Raw genomic sequence first — 21,990 nt, 5'->3', positions numbered from 1 at the left:
AAGCAAACCTGTTAAATGTTCAAATATATGGACATATAAAAATAATCTGCAATGAGAATTTGTTTTAGGGCTTCTATTTTGGCTTTTATCAGACCTTTAATCCCATCTTTCTGTTAATGACTTTGGACTTTTATATGAGCAAGGACCCTATCTGTTCTGATCTGACACTTTCTACATCTTACCGAATTGCATTTCACCTAATACTCCTGGTTTGAGGTATGACAGGCTTAAAGAATCTGAATCCAAAGTTCAGTTTGGTGCCTAAGAGATTAATCTGCATGCCACAAGTGAAGAATTTCTGTTTAAAGGGAAGTTGACTTAGGTGATATATGACCAAGTGAAAAGTTGGTCTTACACTTCAGCAAAAGAAAGAGGAGGGCAGTTGGCCTTCTGGGCTGCGAGTACACGTGGCCAGCTCATGTTGAGCTTCTCATCCACCAGCACCCCAACTCCTCCTCAGGGCTGCTCTCGAAGTGTTCTCCACCCAGCCTGTATCTGTGCTTGGGGTTGCCCCAACCCAGGTGCAGGACCTTGCATTTGGCCTTGTTGAACTTCATGAGGTTAGCACAGGCCCACCTCTCAAGCCTGTCAAGGTCCCTCTGGATGGCGTCCCGTCCCTCCAGTGTGTCGACCAAACCACACAGCTTGGTGTCGTTGGCAAACTTGCTGAGGGTGCACTCAATCCCACTGTCCATGTCTCTGACGAAGATGTTAAACAGTGCTGGTCCCAATACAGATCCCTGAGGGACACCACTTGTCATTGGTACCTACTGGAATGTTGAGTTTAATTACATCTGGGCACCATTTATGCTTTTACTGTATTTTTATAATATATGAATGTATTTATAGTTTATGTTTCAAAATATACACAGAAAATACCATCTTATTTGATGTAAATAGAAGGGTGTTTCTCATGCAGAATGTTTATTAGTGATTAATATAAATAACATAAGAAAGTGGCAGGTTTTTAATGGGAGTGAAGGCAAGCCGTGGATGTAGAGTATATACTCCTTGTCAGCTTCAGCAGGTGGTGTGTTGGCCAAATTAAGACAGCCTATGTTATTCTGAAGCTAAGATGATGAAGAGCTATTGGAGAAGCTGAGGCAGCTAGAAAAAAGAAATATGATTATTGTTTTAGCTTTTGTGTTCATCAGGTATGCTAACAGAGGAACAGATCTGAATTTCACAGATATATAACCTTTGGCTAAAATCCCTGTAACTACTTTAGAAAGTCAGATTCATTAGTCTCCATGAAGTATTGTGTTCAATACTGTCTTTAAGTGGCAGTTGCTTCCATTTAGCATCAGGCTGAGAGTTCCCAGTTAAGTTTTTCATTAATAGAATGTGCCACACCTGGTTGTTTTCTCTGTTAGGATGGGCACAAGTGGTTAGATGATAGAGGCCAGCAGCAGTGGATCAGGAAGAGAAGGAATGGGAGACTGGCTGGAGGACAGATCGTGCCTTGCCCATCTTGATCTGATTTTTTTACTGATCTTGATATAATTAAAAATACTTAATGGCAAAAGAGAAACCATGAGCACTACTGGAACTGTTAGTGGCAAGAAGTTATCTGAAACACTAATAGCCGACCTTCTAAATTCAGGGAATGGCTAACTCTTGTTGCTGCTCCTCACATGAGCACTGCTCCTAGCATGCCTCCAGGCCAGCTGACTAGCCCAGCATTCTGGGGACCTGTTGAGGTGTGGGTTGCAGGTAGCTGGGTGCCCATATTCTTAATTCTTGGTTAAGGTCCTGTGTTTGGTTTGTGGGGAGGGGCCGGGCTATTTTTGGTAGTGGGGGAAGGGGCCACCTTGTGAGAGTGAAAGCTGCCCTGGCTCCAAGGCATTCCCCCTCAACCCAGGCTGAGCCAATTAGTAATAGAGAAATGCCTCTGCAAATCCATGTTTGTGAGGGGAAGGACTGTCCTGAAGAGAAGAAGGTGTGCTGAACCTGTAGGAGAGGCCATTGACCTGAACAAAAGAGAACCATTGGCCTAAACAAAGAGAGAGCTGTGTGGTAGGAGGAAGGAGGAGGAGGGGAAGGACAGAGAGCCTCAGTCACCCAGTTCAACTGCATGGAGTAGGAGAAGGCAAAGGAGGTCCCTGGAGGTTCAACAGTGGAGAGCATGTAGGACTCCATGCTGGAGCAGAAAACTGAGCCTGAGGGCAAGTGTGACACTGAATTGAGACCCCAAGAATCACTCAGTGCCAGAGCAGGGGGTGAGGAGGTGCACTGGACTGCAGTCCCATCTGCAACCTGTGGATGTCCCCATGCTGGAGCCAGGAGCTGAGCCTGAAGAGGTCTGTGACTCCATGGGAGGCTCACTTTGGAACATCTTGTTCCTGAACTTTCATGCTGGGAAGAGCGACAGAGGTGAACTGACTGCAAGCCCCATTTTTTGTCCCCTGTGCTGCTGGCGGGGGGAAGGTAGATTTTGTAGGATGATTTTTCTTCCCCAAGTTGAGTCTGTTTGCCCATGACCATAACTGGTGAGTGAGCCATCCCAGCCCCCATCCTAATCCATGCCTCCTTTTTTGTTGCTCCTTTCCCATCTCACCCAGTGAAGGGAGTGAGTGCAGGACTGCATGGTCCTACTGTGATTAAACCACCACAGATAGGCAGGACTAAATGAATTAAATTGATTTTTCTTCCCCAAGTTGAGCCTGTTTTGCCCGTGACCATAACTGATGAGTGAGCCGTCCCTGTCCTCATCCTAAACCTGTGCCCCCTTTGTTGTGACTCCCATCCCATCTCACCAGGTGGGGGGAGTGAGTGCAGGACTGCATGGTCCCACTGTGGGTCAAACCACCACAGGTTTCCAAAATGAACTCTGTACATTCCATCTAAGCTTGCCCTTGGTATTGATTGTCTCCATATGTGCCATTTGCATTGAGCAGAATATGTAATTTCTCCCATATTTGTTCCTTTTTATTTAGTGCTTTTCCATCAAACCCTGGTTTCTTCTCCTCACATCCTATTGTTATTAAATGCATTAATTGTTCTGATAGAGCCACTGTGGGACCACTTTCGTTCATTAATATTTTCTGTGGATACCTGTGGTTTGACCACTGCTGGTACACCACGTTACGTTTGCTAACTTTCTTCAGACAAATGTTTAAAAAAAAAAAATATTTTTTTTTAAATTACTCAGCAGCTAATAACTTTTTTCCTCCCTATTATTGGTATTTGTGGTTATAGCAGTCAGAGCTTCCCTTTTCTTGGTAAATTGACCGTTTCCCACTTTAGAACCTGCCTTTTTCCTGTTTTCTTGCTGCTAATAAAATCTGGTCCAGCGTGGCCTTTGGATAAAGCTGTTTGCCCAAATAAGATAGCAGAGAAGCCAAGGCATATAATTGTTTCTAAACATTGAGAAGCACAAGAAAATGAATTGGAGCTGAATTATTTTTGTAAGAAAATACTTGCAATTTGAATTTGAATTGATTTTGAATTGATAATTTGAATTGAATTGATTTTGAATTTGAATTTGAATTTGAATTGAATTGAATTTGAATTGATAATTCAAATGAAGTATTTGAATTATTTTTGTAAGAAAAATACTTGCAAAGAATTAGAATTATCACAGCATAAAAACATTTAATTAGTATTTTAGCCAAGCTTGTGTTAAAACACGTTTTCTCGAGCACTTCATAAACTGTGTTCTGTGAAAGTACACATAGTACTTAAGACTTGCAAAAAGATAAACAGGTTTTACAAAGCAAAAGGTTTCAGACTCGGTTGGTGTTTCCCACCTGTGTGGAGGAAAAGCACAATCGTTCTTTGTGCAGGCCAGAGTACGTGGGTTGAGCTGTCACATGAGAGGAAGATAGTTGCTTCTGCTTTTTAGAGAACAAGAACAGATTGTGTATCCTCCACTGTTGTATTACATTGTTCATGAATTCAAGTCTAAGAGCCTCTAAAAGACTTTTTTTACATCAGTTGGGAAGTTAATCAGGATTATATGAACAAACGAAATACTGTGTCATTCTTTCATTGCTGGGATAGTGTTTTCTGTCTTGTATACAAAGTAGTCATGCAATTGAGATGGTTCATGCCATGGAATAACTACTATAAAAAACCAGAGTAACTGTATTTTTAACTTACACCTATATTATTTTGGAGCTGTACTGTTCTTATGCAAAGATTTTTGTCTTTGAACTTTTTCGAGTGAGGAAAAAAATGTAAAGTTGGCCCTTTTACACAATAGTTTCCCCCCCATTTTAAACTTCTAGGCACATTCTCCATTTTGACTCTACTCTACTCTTTGTTTTTCTTCTCACTAGTTGTGTTTCTAGAAAGTGATAGCATGGAATTTGGTATGGGAACAAAAATAATTTTTTTTGTCACATTATTTTTTGAAGTTAAGCAAGCATTAATGCTTAACCTCTGAAAAAACATTGATTCGTAAGTGGATTGTGTTTCTATTTATAAACATTTTTGTCTTTAGTGGCTAGACACAGTTCTGCGTGTCTAAAATTGATTATTAGCAGTAGGTTTAGTTGTTGCTTGAAAGAAAATCTATTTTGTTTAGAGTATCCATCTGCTTATTACGTTTCAGCACTGAACAGGAAGAGTCATTTCCTGCCTCAGAATACTTTGTTTCCTTTGTCTCTACAATATGAGGAAAAAAACCTAACGGGGTACTCCCTCTGGCCAGCAAAAACTTCTTGTTTTTCTAAACAGGAATTTATGATAGATGAACCTTAGTAATAAATTGCTGATGAAGATAGGAGTTGTAATTTTAACATCATCTTATTGCAATGAATGTTACAGGGAATATTCTGTAGGTCATTATACAGTACGTAAAACTAGTTTTGACTGCACGGCTAAATGTTTTAGAAGTAGAAGACCACATGCATGAAAGGAGCGGTTGTAGCTAAATTATTATATAGCCTTATCTTCCACTTTAAGTTGTGATTTTATTCTTTAAATAAAATTTCATTCTGAGAATTACCTTAATCAAGTTTGTTTATTTTTAAAGATGGCTGGCTTCAAGAAGATGGGTGGGCATCATCATGGGCTGCTGCTTAAGAATGTGGTTTTCTTGGTAATTTAAGATAGCTCAAGAGAGTTGGGAAATCATCCAGACTGATCATATTTGTTTTTCAGTGTCTGACAGTATTTTTTGCTTTTTTGTTGTTGCCAGCAATTACAAGCAACTACTTTGCTGTAGGTCAAAAAAAGTACAAGCCCAGATGGATGACACTTTCATTTTACAGATGTGAACTTGCTATGAATTATCCTGTAATTATAGCTGACTTTAAGAGCTTTTGAGTTATCAGTTACTCAGAAAGCAATTGTCAAGGCCACTAGCCTTATTTTCAAGACTTCTCTGTCTAGTTTAACCATATTTAAACTGTGTTTACAAGTCTTTTTTTTTTTTTTTTTGAGGAAGAGTTCATGTACAAGGAAAGTTACTACAGACATAGTTTCATGCTTGTGTGTCCTACGAAGATGACAAATTTTCACCATTAATTTATATTAATTTTTTAAATTGTCTTAAAACAGAGATTGCAAGCTTTGAATTGCCGAGGAATGTATGAACCATCACAACACTTGCGAAACTTTTGGTAAATTACATGACATATAGGGTAATTTTTGTATTGGTTTAATAGTCGCCAAGACCTTCCTTTTTACTGGGTTTCCAATGTTAGAAGCACACACATTTTAAAGAAATATTTCTTAAAACAGGTATGCTCAAAACAGCAGATTAAGAAATTAGTCATAACTCTTAAAAGGCTTGTTGTAGTCAATTGGAAGTAATGTTTTAGCAGCTGCATTGTAAGGAGAGGGAGAATAGCATGGCACAAAGTTGAAGAATGCTGTGGTATTATAATTAATATTAACTAAAATTAACTGTGTTTATGACTGTTTGGGGTTTTTTATTTGTTTTTTATTTTCTATAGTCGTGACATGGAGAATAAAGAAACCCTCAGGGGGTTGCAGAAGATGGATGACCGCCCAGAAGAGCGCATGATCAGGGAGAAACTCAAGGCAACGTGTATGCCAGCCTGGAAACATGAATGGCTGGAAAGAAGAAGCAGGAGAGGCCCTGTGGTAAGTGGCACTGATGGAAAGGCAGTATCTGTAACAGCTATTAAAAATAAAAATCCCTTAAATTTCTCTTAGTAGCAACCTCTTTTTTAACAATTTGAATATTCCTAAGTATGGTCCTCCTGTTTGGTCTTTTATGAGCTGTTTGAAGGGAAACTGTGCTGGCTTTCTGAAACGTATGCATGTATTAAGTTTGTTTTTAAGAAAAAGGCATGTAGCTGTGCTGATGAGTTGTGCAGCATAAAATAATACTGTGACAACACTGCCCTCTAATGTCAACAACAAAAGTAGCTCCTGCACATTGGGTAAAAAAATAAGTTTGAGTGTAAAACTGCACTATACTGCTTTGTACTGCCGTGAGTCTTAGGGGTTTCGTGACTTCACATTTCCTTGGTTTGAAAATGTTAAAGCTTTCTATGTATTGTAACAGAAGTGTATGGAATTTTTGCTAGATGAAAAAAACAGCTGCAGTCTTAGTAGAACCAGAAAAAAACCAAAGCTGACTAACTCCTTTACACAAGTCTCAACTCTGCTAAACTTTGGATGCCAGAATGTTCTACTAGCCTTTTGGGTAATGCTTTTGTATAAATGGCTCAGAAGCGGTTTCGAGAAATTGTGGGCAGATCAAACCTGAAACTTGCTAAGCATAGTTACAATTCTATTCACCATAATGCTGGTTAATTAATAGCCATTAGTTACCTATAAGTGTAGTTGCATTGGTCAATGTGACTCCCATGTACTGCTTGAGAGGAGTGCTAATTTAAAGCTAAGATCACCTGATGCAGTACACAAATGTTTGGGTCAGCTTTTCTAGAAGTGAAATAAGAGGGTTCTGTTGGTAACTTTTTATCATGAGAAAGAACATTAAAAATACTTACAAGTGCACCAGAAAAGCAGTACCTCAAAAAGGCAAATAACACAAAACGGTTCTTATTTTAAAAAATTTTTAGATGCATCTTGGTTACTACATAGCTTGAGATTGTTGCCCTGCTCAGCCCACTTTTCTTGAGGTTTCTGGGGTTTTTAATACAACTTTTGATGCTCCAGATTCTCAATTACTACCATTTTATGTTTTAAAAGTTTCTAGCCAGTCGCAGCTGGTAACTGTAACTTGTCCATAGGCTCATGAATTTGCATTCTGATCTTCTGGGAAAGGAAAAACATTACAGTAATTGGTAAGAGGGGGGGGGAAAAAGGCTGCACTGCTTTTTATACTTCTCCTTTATCCTGTTCACTTTCATAATCAGATAGCAGTATATTTAAAAACTTAGTAATAAAGGTTTCTGAAAAGTTCAGTTTTGCAATATATTAAATATGGTGACTTCTTAAAGTAAAATGAGCAATGCTTGGATCAAAGCTGTAAATGCAGATTTTTCTTCTCCTAGGCAGTGCCTAACTGCTAGACCACAACTTCCTCATTGTCCTCTTTTCCCTGTAGCCTGCTGAAACTGATATGCATTTCTGTATAGTAGAGTAGCTTCAGCTGGATGAATTAGATGCTTCAGTTTAAAATAGCATTTGACCTTGTGAATGCAGTCCAAATCATCAGGTAGAAAGGCACTGAGACTGGATGTCTCTTCCTCCCCACACCCTGAGCAAGGAAAGCCCCTTCTATTTTTTTGCCTAAATCAAAGAGGGCTCTGGACCTTTCTAGGAGAGGTCTGCTCTGTTAATCTGAACTGTTACTTGAAGCTTCCCTCCAGTTTCAAGGCAAGCCTCCAAGACATGGACAAATGTAGAACTAAAACTGATTTTGCCCACTGTGACTGCTTTTAATTTGATTCACAGGGGCCTTATTCTTCCTGTACATGATGTGGGTCTGAGAGTCAGGCAGCTGAGTTGCCTTGCAATATCCAAACTTCAGTGTCAGAATTCAGTGTTCATGCAACAAAGCACTGCATTAGAAGTGTCTGTACTCACTCTGGTTGAGCACGTGTCTATTCATGTAGTGCAGCACTGTGCACAGTGATTAGCACAGATACCAGATGAATAGCTGTTTTACTTTTATAGCAGGCAGAAAACCCTCCTGCTGTTTTTATAGAGCACAACACACCTTAATTTTGCTGCATTGCCTCTGGGTTTAAAGTAATTTTTACTTTGCAACAAGTCTTGTGCTGTAGAAATAGCAACCCTAGTATTTCTCAACTGATACTTACTGTGTATAACAGATGGATCCAATGTTATAGCTCTTAATAAGCAAACAGTGCCTGTAGAAAAAAAATATTTTGGCTTCTACTATCCAAATGGGGGAACTGCTCTCCTTTGAGATATCATAACTGACAGTTACAGAAGTACTTTGAGAATCAAATCCGTTGCTACCTCAACTAACATAAGCAGCACAGATGGACAGGAAAAACAGTTCTTCCTTTTGTGTTGCATGTAGATTAACTAGACAACCCCTATTAGATGTTAATATTAGAACCTAGGGAACATGCACACTTCAAATGTCTGTATGATACTTTTATTATATAATGCTAGTAAAACAAGTTTTGGTTAATTTTTTGTTTTAGTGTAAAATGATCAATTTCTAACACATGGTTTAATTCCTGCAAGGTGGTGAAACCTATCCCTGGGAAAGGAGATGGATTGGAAACAAACAAACTCTCTCTAGAACCTCAAGCTGAAGGACAAAGCACTGCTTCTTCACCTACACAGAAAGGAAGACGTAGTCCTTCTCCTAGTAGCTCCTCTTCATCATCTTCTAGGACAGTTAAATCTGAATCACCAGGTGTTAGAAGAAAAAGGGTATCTCCAGTGCCTGTAAGTTGCAATCTGTGATGTAATTTTTAATTTGGCTATATTCTGCAATCTTTTTCTTATATAGGCAATTAATCCTCCTTGTGTAGGGCAAGATGCTGATACAAAGGGGCTATGAAATAAAAGAAGAAATATAGATACTTAGTCTGGAAGACATGTGTGTTCTCTTAGCTCGATTTGCATGAAAAGGTGCTAGTAGTTTGGTTTTTTTCCTGTGGTGTTGCATGTCAGTTCTCCAGGCAGGTATATTCCATTGGGGATAGGATTGTTGACAGGATTAAGATTCCCACAAAAAAGTGTTGCTGCTATGCTATTTGTGATCCTCTGTTCCAGAACTGAATTTATGTACAGATTAGGGAAGATTTAGGTATATGCATTGTTGGAAGACTAAAATCTCTATTATTACCTTTGTGAAGATCTGGAACAGAATATTTTGAGCAACAGTTACTGGCTTCGTTAAAGAAGATCAAGAGTATAATGTTTTGAGCAATAGTATCTAACAAGTTTACTTGTTTATAAAAATGCTCATCCACAGTTAAACTTCAGTTGACTGGTCTACAACTTCACAGTGCAATTAGAGTAAGAATAAGATCTAATTACTTTTATTGTCCCATTGCTCTAAATTAGGTTTCCAAAATCAATTCAAATATGTACTTCTATTTGTTGGAACTAGGGACGAATATCAGAAGTTATAGCACTGCAGCACAGCTCCTGTCCTCCTGACAAGAGAAATTGAAAGGGTAAAAGAAAACAAAACAACAAAAAACACCCCAAAACCAAAACCACAACACACACAAAAAAACCCCCAAACCAAGCCCACAACAACCCCACTAAACTATCTAATTTAGCCTTTGATCCATTTTTACTTCATTCTTTTTCTTTGTTTTATATTAACCTTTCACATGAAACACCTTCAAAGTTCAGGCTATGTTTTACTTAAGTGATGGATAGTGGGTCAATTATAACCTGCATCATAACATAAAATTCAAAGTGAATATAAATCAAAGAAGAAGACTTGAAGTTGGACAGAGCCATTAATGCATCTCATAATCTCAGAAATGTGAAGAATTTAAATTAAGAAATTTTTAATAAAAGGTTTGGGCCATGAAATTTTTGATCACGAGGAAACAAAACAAAACAAAACATCCTATCCTGAGATGAAAGTTGCTTTAATTGTGCAAAAGGGAGAGGAAGCAGTATCCTTTTTCCTTTCCTTTGGAACTCTAAATGTTTGTTCTTCATTGACTGTATATTACCTTTTGCAAATTGTAGTCACAGGATTTCTTATCATAGAATCATAGAATGATTTGGGTTGGAAGGGACCTTAAAGATCATCCAGTTCGAACCTTCCTGCCATGAGCAGGGGCACCTTCCACTGGACCAGGCTGCTCAAAGCCTCATCCAGCCTGGCCTTGAACACTTCCAGGGATGGCGCACCCACAGCTTCCTTGGGCACCCTCTTCCAATATCTAAACTAAACCTACCCTCTTCCAGTTTAAAGCCATGACCCCTTGTTTTATCACTACCTGTCCTTGAAAAAAGTACCTCCCCAGCCTTCCTGTAACCCCTTCAGGTAGTGGAAGGCCACTATAAAGTCTCCCCAGAGCCTTCTCTTCTGCAGGCTGAACAGCCCAACTCTCTCTGTCTGTCCTCATAGGAGAGTTGCTCCAACCCTTGGATCATCCTTGTGGCCTCCTCTGGACTCGCTCCATTTCTTCATTATGAAATATATTAGTGTTATGACCGTATACAACAATTTTCTGTATTAAGTTACAAGTCTAGGTTATCTTCTGATTGAACTATGCTTGTTAATTCAAGTATTATTGTAGTACCAGTATTATTCAATATATTCATCAGCAGCCTGGGTGAGGGAATAGAGTGCACTGTCAGCAAGTTTGCTGATGATACAAAGCTGGGAGGAGTGGCTGACACACCAGAGGGCTGTGCTGCCATCCAGCGAGACCTGGACAGGCTGGAGAGCTGGGCAGGGAGAAATTTAATGAAATACAACAAGGAAAGTGTGGAGTCTTGCATCTGGGAAAGAACAACCCTGTGTATCAGTGTAGGTTGGGGACATACCTGTTGGAGAGCAGTGTATGGGAAATGGACCTGGGGGTCCTGGTGGACAGCAGGATGACCATGAGCCAGCACTGTGCCCTCGTGGCCAGGAAGGCCAATGGCATCCTGGGGTGCATTAGAAGGGGTGTGGTTAGTAGGTCGAGAGAGGTTCTCCTCCCCCTCTACTCTGCCCTGGTGAGGCCACATCTGGAATATTGTGTCCAGTTCTGGTCCCCACAGTTCAGGAAGGACAGGGAACTGCTGGAGAGAGTCCAGCACAGAGCCACCAAGATGATGAAGGGAGTGGAGCATCTCCCTTAAGAGGAAAGGCTGAGGGAGCTGGGTCTCTAGCTTGGAGAAGAGGAGACTGAGGGGTGACCTCATTAATGTTTATAAATGTATACAGGGTGAGTGTCACAAGGATGGAACTAGGCTCTTCTCAGTGATGTCCAACAGTAGGACAAGGGGCAATGGGTGCAAGCTGGAGCATAGGAGGTTCCATGTAAAAATAAGGAAAAACTTTTTCACTGTGCAGGTGACAGGACACTGGAACAGGCTGCCCAGGGAGGTTGTGGAGTCTCCTGCTCTGGAGACATTCAAAATCTGCCTGGACATGTTCCTGTGTGACCTTACAGATGTGTTCCTGCTCTGGCAGGGGGATTGACTAGATGATCTTTTAAGGACCCTTCCAATCCCCAACATTCTGTGATTTCGTGATTAATCTAGTAGTAATACAGTAAGGCAGCCAATGAAGACTTGAAAACAAAAGCAATTTAAAATACTCCTTTTGTGTCATAATGTCAGAAAAAATTTCAGAAATTTCAGTTACAGAATTTTTTTTTTCTTTTTCTGCCCTCAAGTTCCGCACATGGAAGAAAAGTAATCCTTTTAAAGTCATATCATCTAAACAGGTTGTAGTAGTTTCAGATTTTGGGGACTCTTGTTCTATGTCATTTGAAGGGGAAAAAAAAAAATCCAACATTTAATTAAACTTACTGTTGTCTTGGAAATGATTATGATGGAGCTACTTATGTAGTTTCAGAGTGGACGAATAACACCACCTCGACGAGCCCCGTCTCCAGATGGCTTCTCTCCATATAGCCCTGAGGAAACAAATCGTCGTGTCAACAAAGTCATGCGAGCCAGGCTGTACTTGCTGCAGCAGATAGGACCTAACTCTTTCTTAATTGGAGGAGACAGCCCTGATAATAAATACAGAGTGTTTATTGGCCCTCAGGTAGAGAATGTTTTTGTGTTGTCTGTAGCTTTTTTAAATTTATAGTTAATCTTGGAAAACTGTTCAAAACCAAATTAGATCAAGTTAGTTGCCAACCTGTGTTAACGGTTCTAGAAAGTAATATTTTAAAGTTGTAATCTGTGCTCATGTGATAAAACGATCAGCTTGTATTTTGTCAAATATGTAGCAAGCATATTAGTAAAATTTCTCTTCTAAAAAAACCCCAACAAAAATCTCTAATTTAGAAGTAATTACTATTGTCCTGTCTATTCTCATTCCTAGAAGTGGCTACAAATTATATCTCTTAATTATTCTTGGCTAACATGTGGCCACTTCATTTTCCTCATTTGTCACTCTGAAACACTTTATTTCCTCTATTCATGGGATATGTATATATGTCAAGCAGAGTACCTAATTCCCTTAATAGTGTGATAATTTCATTAATGCCCATAGTGAGGTCCTATTCATAGCCTTTAATAATACTGTTGTGATGCTGCATTGGGAAATATCTAGGCTTTTGAGTAAACAGAAGCATCTCCTTTACATTTGATTGCTGTCATGTTATGGTTATACAATGTTTATATGCATAAATTCCTTCTAGTTTGAAGTGTAGCAGTAACTTCAGTTGATTAAAAAAAAAAAAAAGGGGAGGAAAAAAGACAATTGAAAACTGGTGTAATAAGTGTCTGCTTTTCCATATTTATTTCTGAATAACATTTTGGGAATTCACATTTTCTGTAAAGCCACGTAAGAAGATATTTATGCCTATATGAAATACTTTGCATAAACTACTTTCTTTTCAGGTGAGGGGTAGTATATGTTCTATGATGCACTTAAATGTGGAAAAATTATCTATGTAATTATCAATTCAGTAGAGCCTTAGCATATACTTTTCTTTACAGACTTGTAGCTGTGGCCGTGGGACATTTTGTATTCATCTGCTGTTTGTTATGCTGCGGGTGTTCCAGCTTGAACCCTCAGACCCAATGCTCTGGAGAAAGACACTGAAGAACTTTGAGGTAATCAATTTCTGATAGATCTAATGTCAGATCTAAAATACACTCAAGGTAAGTCGTTAGGACATTATCTTAAAAATGCTGAAAACTGTTGCTTTTCCAAACAACAAAAATATGTTTTTAATTATATTCTTAATTCAGTCTTGAACTCTCTGAGTAGAAACAAAATAACTGTGAATAAAAGACATAACTAAAAGAATGGTGGAGAGCTGTAGTTTAGTGAGTGATTCAAGTCTCAGATTTTCTACTCATATTTGTATATCTGTGCCACTGATTAGCTGAAAGGTAAACAGAACGAGGATCTTCAGAAGTAACTGTGTATACTTAAAGCTGTTATTTTTAATAAACAAATAAGTGCTTGTTGTTAAGTGTTTCTTGTGATTTGTTTGTTAGTAAGACTTCTGAATCTGCTAATGCAGTATTTTGAAGGTGAATAGATATCTTTTTAGCAGTAGTTAAGCTTCAGTAATATTATTTTTAATTACAAGCTATTCATAGCATAAATACAACTGTTGCTATCTTTTTTCTGATGTTAGGTTGAGAGTTTGTTCCAGAAATATCACAGTAGGCGTAGCTCGAGGATCAAAGCTCCATCTCGTAACACCATCCAGAAGTTTGTCTCACGCATGTCAAATTCTCATACATTGTCATCATCTAGTACTTCTACATCTAGTTCAGAAAACAGGTTAGTATTTTTCTAAAGGAATTAAAAGCTTTATTCTGTAGTTTTATTCTAATTTTGGAGGTTTAGAATCACCTACATTCTTTTTGTTCAAAGCTGCTTTCATTTCAAGACACATTAAGTCTCTGTAGTTGCAGACAATTGAGTCAAACACACATTAGTAACTGTGGTACCAAGTTGGCATATTTGCTTTATAACTTCTGTTTGAAAAATGTTAAGTAGAGTTGTGAAAATAATTTTTTGACTCTCTATGAATTTGGGAAACAAACTTTTGAAATGTGCAAGACTGAAGCATACATTAACTTTAGAAACCTGCTTGTGCACGTTTGTTCAAATATAGCACTAGTGCAAATGTTGACAAATGAAGAAACGTTATTTTTCTTTTTCTCTTGTCCTGCTTTGGAGAAACACTTGTGCGTATGACAATATATGGAAAAATTTGGGCGTGCACTCTGTGTAATCATATATTTAAAATGCTCTCTGTGTAATCATATATTTAAAAATAATATATAAAAACCACCTAAGTAAGCATATATTTAAGAAAACACTTTGTGTAAAAAGGATGATTAAATTATTTTAAGGGAGCTATTAAACTATTATGATTTTTATAGTTTATACGATATTACACAATGCCATATTTATAAATTTTAAGTTATGTTTGATTCTCCCTCACCCCCGCCCCAACTTTTACTACCTGATTGCTTTTGCATGTTCTTTTCCTTGATTTTGAAAAGATATTCTTTAATTTTTTAAACTAGTTTGTGCGTGCATTAGTTAGTGGGTGAACTATATATCTTCTAGATAGGTCAGACCACAGAAGGAAACTTAAACTGAGGCTTTTCTTTTCAATGACACGTCTTTTCCAACCAAACTATTCTATGATTTGTGTAAAGTTAAACCTAACTTAAGGAGTACCTTGATATGTTATTTTGTCTTAATAAGCATATAGTTAGATGAATATATTCTAACAGGTTTATAATTCTGATGTACTGACTGTGACCTTAATTTCCCATCATCTTTCACTTATTTTTTCAAATTGCCGAATTGTGTCACTGTAGAGTAGATTGCATAAACAAAGCAGTGAAATGCATTATCTACTCTGTAACTACGTATCTGGCAAGCCAGTTTCTTTAATGTAGATACCTTGTGTAGGAATTTTCCCCGCCCCCCCCACAGAACTGGCTCATTTGGTTTGTGAACTTCACTGCGTTACTTCTCATTTTTTACAGCATGAAAGATTTTTCAGTTGTTTGCTAGTACACCTGATGGTTTGTTGGTAACGTTACTCGTTCAATTAGATAAGTTGCTGTTTTGTGCAAGTCTAATCTTGCATGATCTAAGTGTTGGAGAACACTGAGGATCAGATTCATTTAGGATTAAAGTTTACTTATTTCAGGTAATTACTGAGACTTGCAACTACTTATGGTTTACTACTAATGCTTCAAAAATAAGTTTTAAATTAATATTTGTGTTTCTATACATACTATCAAAATTAATTTTTCACTATAAGCTTATTTTTGTGGACTTTTAAAGGAAAAAATAGTGTCAACCATTTGCAAGAAAATAAAGTGAATATTTGTATATAGAAATAATGTATATACAAATTAATTTTATTTTAAAAATATATTGTTGGTGAACAAATACAGGCTCCCTGCAGACTTTGACACGCACTAACTATAAATTAAATTTTTGCTATGAATAGTAAGAGTTTTGCACATTTAAACAGTATCACAGAAGATTTAAATCTTTTTTTTTACTACATGTTGTTCAAGATCAGAATAACTTTTCTGGTGATATACCTGCTTATACCTGTTTAAATTAAGATAGCAGTAAATAAAATGGAAGCAACAGGTAAAACAGGGAAAATGTTTGGGGTGTGTTTTGTTTTGTTTTGTTTTAAATCTACATGTGACATGTAGGTATGTTAGTGTTCATGTGAATCTATTGCATCTGTTTCTGTTAGAGGCAGAAAATTCTTGAGTGGCTGTTCTGTTAATTTTTTGATTTTTACTTATGTTCATCAAATAGTATTTACAGTTTCATGCAATGGGCTAAAGACTACCTTGTGACTCAATACTTGGAAAGGAGTGTGATGGAAAAAAAATGTGGGTAGTGTTCAAAATATAAAAATTTTTCAAAACCAAATGATAAGTAAAAAAAAGAAGGTTGGTTTGTTTAAAGAAGCCTTGGGGGGTGAGGGAGGTGGGGGAAATGTAAGTGCCCAAGACTGGGCCTTTCAATCTCTAATTGGTGTCTGACCTAGTTTGAAAAGATGTCATGTGTTTTGTGACTTTCTCCGTTCATTTCAACAAAGTGTTGTCTGTACTCAGTGCTTCTAAAAATATAGTTGCTTACTTATTCAGACCAAGGTTTAGGAGAATGATTCATGAATAGCCTATAGTTATTTAAAATGGCTGTTCCAAACTGGAAGTTGATCTTTTTTCCCACTGTTAATGCTTGTTCTGAATTATGATATGCCACTCTTACAATCACAAATATCTATTTTTATAGTATGAAGGATGAAGAAGAACAGATGTGCCCCATTTGTTTGTTAGGCATGCTGGATGAAGAGAGCCTAACTGTGTGTGAAGATGGCTGCAGGAACAAATTACACCACCACTGCATGTCAATATGTACGTTGTCCACTTTTTCTTGTTAAGTTCTGGTGGCTCTAATATGCAAAAGTATTATAACTTAGTGTGTTTTTGTTGGGTTTTTTGTTTGTTTCAAAAGTTTAAAAGAAAAAAAAAGGTCCACAAAAAAACCCTGCAAAATCCTGCCCTTAAGTGATGACTAGTAGCTCTTTGTGAGAGTTTAGTATCATTTTAGTATTATTGATATGCCTTATTTTATCAGTTATTCACAAATCAAGTTTGTAATTTGGTTTTGTTTTGAAGAAGTTCACTGCCGGTCCAGAGGTTTGAGCCTCTTTTACCTGAGTGAAAAGGTTATGTCCAGTTAGAGCAGTCCAGTTCGTAACAGACTTCTAGTCCCTGTGATTTGTCATTAAAATGCATGAAAGTCATTTACTAGCTAGAATTATGGAGTGAATTATGGAGTATGCTTACATACTACATTAAATGAAGTATATAAGTAGTTACAGTTTGCTTTAACAAATATAATTCCATCTCCCATGTTTCAATACTTTTGCAAAACTGTTGCCTATGTTTGAGGTACAAAAGGAACTGTATTTTAGGTCATAACTTTTAATATTAATTGTAGTGCTAAACTGAAGTATTTCTGCATGCAAAAAAAAAAAAAAAAAGCTTATATGCCCATATTTATCAGGCTGCTGCACATGGCTCAGTTCAGAAGTGTTTATCCTGAAACTAAAATTCTTCAGTAAAACTTAAAGATAGTAATGCCATCTTCTGGTTTTATACACTGTAAAACTGAAGTACGTATTATCCTTTTGCTGTGTTCCAGGGGCAGAAGAATGCAGAAGAAACAGAGAGCCACTTATCTGTCCTCTTTGTAGATCTAAATGGAGATCTCATGATTTCTATAGGTAAGAATTCAGTCTATGTATAACAAACTATCTGTTTCTGGATCCTTAGTTGATGCTCCTAAACATATTTAAGTTTTTACTTCTGTAAATTTTTCATTTGTTAATCCACGTTATTTGTCGTTAATCTGTAGTCATGAATTGCCAAGCCCTGTGGATTCTTCTGTTCTCCGTGGGGTTCAGCAACAAACTCAGCAACAATCTACAGCTGGATCACAGAGAAGAACCCAAGATAGCAATTTTAACCTTACTCATTATGGGGTCCAGCAGATCCCTTCTGCTTATAAAGATTTAGCTGAGCCATGGATTCAGGTAATTTTACTTTGTAAAAGAAGCTTCAGATTTAAAAGCTTATTTTGAACTGTTTGGCTAGATTTTTCAGATCAACAATTCAAAAAATTTTTTGAATCCCATCAGCTTTATGGTTGACTATAGAAAGAATTATATTTAACTTGCGTCAGAAGAGAAGGCTTTCCAGTTTTGTTTTAACTGGGGTTTCAGTTTTGGACTTCCTCTCAGGCCTCATATTAAAGGTCCATGTAATAAAATACAGTATTCTTAACTCTAGTTTTGGTTGTGCAAGTGTCACAGAAATACAAAGTTGTAACGTATTGTTACCCAGGTTGTGTTACAGGAGCCAAATTACCCAATTATCTCTAGCGTCTAGAGGTGGGTTCAGCTGAGCAGGGGTCACCCACTTAAACGTGGGAGAACTTGTATTGCCTATATTTCTGCTGTAATTTTTGTTTGGTATAGCCAGCCCTGGGTTTCAGGGTTGTTCATATCAATGTCTAGAAACAAAATCCATACTGAAAATTCCAGTGAATAAAAACATCCATACAGTCATCTTAACAGGGTTTTAGGAGAACCAATGACTTATAAATTATGACATTTCATTTCTATCACAGACTCTTATTTTAAGACACTGTACCTTCTGACACATTTTTGCTGTCAGACTTCTTAAGGTGATTTTTCACCAGAAACATTTATTTGCTCTTTTTGATTGCTGCTCTTATGTACTTAAGTTGCGTTATTTTTCATTTTGACTCCTATAACATTGCTTTTTGCTTAACAGGTATTTGGAATGGAGTTAGTTGGCTGCTTGTTTTCTCGAAACTGGAATATACGAGAGATGGCACTTAGACGTCTTTCCCATGATGTCAGCGGTGCTCTATTACTGGCTAATGGTGAAAGCACTGGAAATTCTGGAAGTAACAATGGAAACAACACAAGTGCTGGAGCTCTAGGAGCAGCTAGTGGGTCATCTCAGACCAGTATCTCAGGAGATGTGGTGGTGGAATCCTGCTGCAGTGTGCTGTCCATGGTCTGTGCCGACCCTGTCTACAAAGTGTATGTTGCTGCTTTAGTAAGTAGATGTTTACTCATATTCTAGTAATTTCAAAGTTACTTCATTTTTAAAGGGGAGGGAAAGGGAGGAGAAATGAAGTCAGGAATCCTAGTAATTGTTACTGAATACTACTGATGACTTAACTTTTAACCATCCTCTGAAAGCTGGATGAACAAAATGCTGAGGGAGATTAAAATGGCATGACTTCACTGGCCAAATATAAGGAAGTGGTTGTTACAGTGCAAAGTATTAACACTACTTGTATGACTAGGTTTTTTTTCAATCTTAAAGAATACACGACTAATTCTAACAGTGAATATGTAGTAAGCTATTTATCTTTTGAGCATTTCACTGATATTTTGAATGCAATTTATATCAAAATATTTGCAACTCTCTAAAAAAAATTAAAAATCAATTTCATTTGTATTGCTTTTTTCCTTTCTCTTAGAAAACTTTAAGAGCCATGCTGGTATATACTCCCTGTCATACTTTGGCAGAGAGAACTAAATTACAGAGACTTCTCAAGCCAGTTGTAGAGACCATATTAGTTAAATGTGCAGATGCCAACAGGTATGGTGTATCATGAACTTCTTCAAATTCATTTTGGATTGTTACTGAAATGTCTTTAATCTCCATGTGTTGCTATTTATGTGGAACTAGGAGACCATTTGTAGTTGGTGGTGAAATAAAATATGTGGATCATAAGTATAAATATATCGTGGTATTTCTGGCTTAAGTAGGTCTTGTCTTCCTGTGCCAGGCTACCTGATTTATTCTGCCAGACCAACCATTTTTTCATCTGTACTGTAAACTAGATGCAGAAGTGTCCCAGCTTGATTTTTGCCTCTTTACGTTTAGTTCCTAAGCAGCATTTCTTCTGAAACTGTAGCTAGAGATGTCCTGGCAATAGTCTAGAAATAGAATATCTAAAGTTACAGGAATAAGTGAAATAGAACTGCTCCTTGTGTTGCTGGATTCCTGGATTTAGACAGTTTTTGCAAGAGGATTAGGTCCTATTTAGGTTTTTGTTTATTTATTGGTGATAGACATTACATTTGTGGAAGTATCCTTGTAAAAAAAATTCACAACTATTGGTAGCTTACAGATAGAGAATTATGGAAATGTATTGGAATAAAGTGATGTGAATTCATTTTCCACACACAATTCCAGGCTAATGGTTATTGAAATACAATGATTAGAATGTTTTTCCTTGAAAGCATCTGCTTAAGAGAGTTATTTTTTTATTTTCCTTTTTTATAGTCGAACAAGTCAACTTTCAGTCTCAACTCTATTGGAGATGTGTAAAGGCCAAGCAGGCGAGCTGGCAGTTGGAAGAGAAATCCTTAAATCTGGTAATAGTAGTTCTTCATGTATAATTGAATTGTAATTACAAGCAAATATAATGAAGTGTTTTGAATTTAATGCAGGATTTATCCAATATCATCAGCATGGCAAAGAGAGCAGCACTTCTCTCAGCAGTTTGGGATGGGGGGTAGTTGGAACACACAATGTTTGTTTCTGTATGTTACAGTTATCTTTATTTAGATCACAGTTTAGATTGTGAACATATCTAATCCTGAATTTATCAACTTTTCTTATAGGATCCATTGGTATTGGTGGTGTTGATTATGTCTTAAATTGTATTCTTGGAACCCAAACTGAATCTAGCAACTGGCAAGCACTCCTGGGGCGACTTTGTCTAATAGACAGGCTGCTGTTGGAATTTCCTGGTGAATTTTATCCCCATATTGTCTGTGGAGATGTTTTACAAGCTGATACAGTAGCAGACAGGTACTTACTTACACTATGTGGCTATTACTTTTTGTAGCTGAATGTGTTGGTGATTTCTTCAAAAAAATAGTTGTTCTAATTCCTGTAAACAAATAGTATATATTTATATGCAAAAGTGCACTTACTTTACAGAGTAAATAGTTGCCTTTTTTTTAAAACTTCTGACCTGTGAATCAATTTTGAAGCACCAGTGCAGCAATAAGTCTTCTTTCTGCTGCAGAACTGACAACTAAATACAGTAGCTTGAAATGGCTTTCTTGACACTAATTAACTAGAGCATCTCAGTCTATAAAACACTTCTTTTCTTTTTTTTAGGTATAAGAAACTTCTCTCCCTCTTAACTTTCGCCTTGCAGTCAATTGACAATTCCCACTCAATGGTTGGTAAACTGTCCCGGAGAGTATTTTTGAGTGCAGCAAGAATGGTGGCAAGAGTGCCCCATGTTTTTGTAAAGCTGTTAGAAATGTTGAGTGTGACAAGCTCAACTCATTATGCAAGGATGCGTCGACGTCTGATGGCAATAGCAGATGAAATGGAAATTGCAGAAGCCATCCAGTTAGGCATGGAAGAAATGCACTCTGGGGAATGTCAACATGATGACTTTTTGCAGCTGCCTGTACCAGATAACTCTCCAGAAGCTACAGAAAGTAATACTCCTAACAATACTGTGCAGTTATCAGGGAAAAGTGGGAAAGGTTTAGGAGATAAAAAACTGAGTGCCAGTCCAGAGGACATTTCAGAGATGTTGTCTGGCCTTGCTGTGGGACTTCCTGTTTCATCAGTAACCACTGAGCAACCAAAGCCAGCTGTTCAAACAAAAGGAAAACCCCACAGTCAGTGTCTGAACTCTTCTCCCTCATCCAGTCATTCCCAGTCACTATTCCCAACACTTCTGTCTCCTTCAAGTCCATCTGTATCAGCTGGCACTGTAACAGATGTCTCTAAACTCAGACCTCAGGGATTCGTTCCCTGCAAAATCCCCTGTCCTTCTCCTCAAACACAGCGGAAACTTTCTCTCCAGTTTCAGAGAAACTGTTCTGAAAATAAAGAACCAGAGAAACTTTCTCCAGTTTTTACCCAAGCCAGACCATTGCCATCTAGTCACATACACAGGCCAAAGCCATCACGACCCACCCCAAGTGATGTGAACAAGCAGGGAGAAACCTTAAAAAACAGCATGACTCTTGACCTGAATGATATTTCACAATGTGATGGCAATAATGGTAGTAGTAGCAGTGCAGTTATACCAAGTGAAGAGACAGTGTTCACACCAGTAGATGAAAAATGTCGTTTGGATGTTAATGCAGAGCTCAATTCCAGTATTGAGGACCTACTCGAGGCCTCTATGCCAACGAGTGATGGCACAGTTACATTCAAGTCTGAAGTTGCAGTTCTTTCTCCTGAGCGGGCAGAAAATGATGATACTTACAAAGATGATGTAAATCATAATCAAAAATGCAAGGAAAAGATGGAAGCTGAAGAGGAAGAAGCTTTAGCTATTGCTATGGCAATGTCAGCGTCACAAGATGCTCTGCCAATAATTCC

At 37.6% G+C, this 21,990-nt stretch overlaps 1 protein-coding gene across 1 annotated transcript in view; it reads left to right on the top strand.

Annotated features, from left to right (window-relative positions):
* The first annotated feature begins 5,532 nt into the window (after positions 1–5,532).
* The window catches only part of MAP3K1 (mitogen-activated protein kinase kinase kinase 1), a 24,518-nt gene continuing 8,060 nt past the window's right edge, over positions 5,533–21,990 (top strand). The window contains exons 1-14 of the mRNA XM_029085280.1: positions 5,533–5,567; positions 5,904–6,054; positions 8,605–8,811; positions 11,909–12,103; positions 13,006–13,122; positions 13,656–13,804; positions 16,313–16,434; positions 17,228–17,309; positions 17,441–17,618; positions 18,382–18,672; positions 19,103–19,224; positions 19,915–20,006; positions 20,256–20,445; positions 20,761–21,990. Of these exons, the coding sequence (XP_028941113.1) occupies positions 5,533–5,567; positions 5,904–6,054; positions 8,605–8,811; positions 11,909–12,103; positions 13,006–13,122; positions 13,656–13,804; positions 16,313–16,434; positions 17,228–17,309; positions 17,441–17,618; positions 18,382–18,672; positions 19,103–19,224; positions 19,915–20,006; positions 20,256–20,445; positions 20,761–21,990 (3,161 nt within the window). The remainder of the gene's footprint in view (positions 5,568–5,903; positions 6,055–8,604; positions 8,812–11,908; positions 12,104–13,005; positions 13,123–13,655; positions 13,805–16,312; positions 16,435–17,227; positions 17,310–17,440; positions 17,619–18,381; positions 18,673–19,102; positions 19,225–19,914; positions 20,007–20,255; positions 20,446–20,760) is intronic.

This window comes from Antrostomus carolinensis, unplaced genomic scaffold, assembly GCF_000700745.2.
Source record: "Antrostomus carolinensis isolate BGI_N321 unplaced genomic scaffold, ASM70074v2 scaffold6906, whole genome shotgun sequence".
Classification (NCBI taxonomy): Eukaryota; Metazoa; Chordata; class Aves; order Caprimulgiformes; family Caprimulgidae; genus Antrostomus; species Antrostomus carolinensis.
Note: the sequence above shows the minus strand (reverse complement) of the source record. Positions and strands in the feature narration are given on the sequence as shown.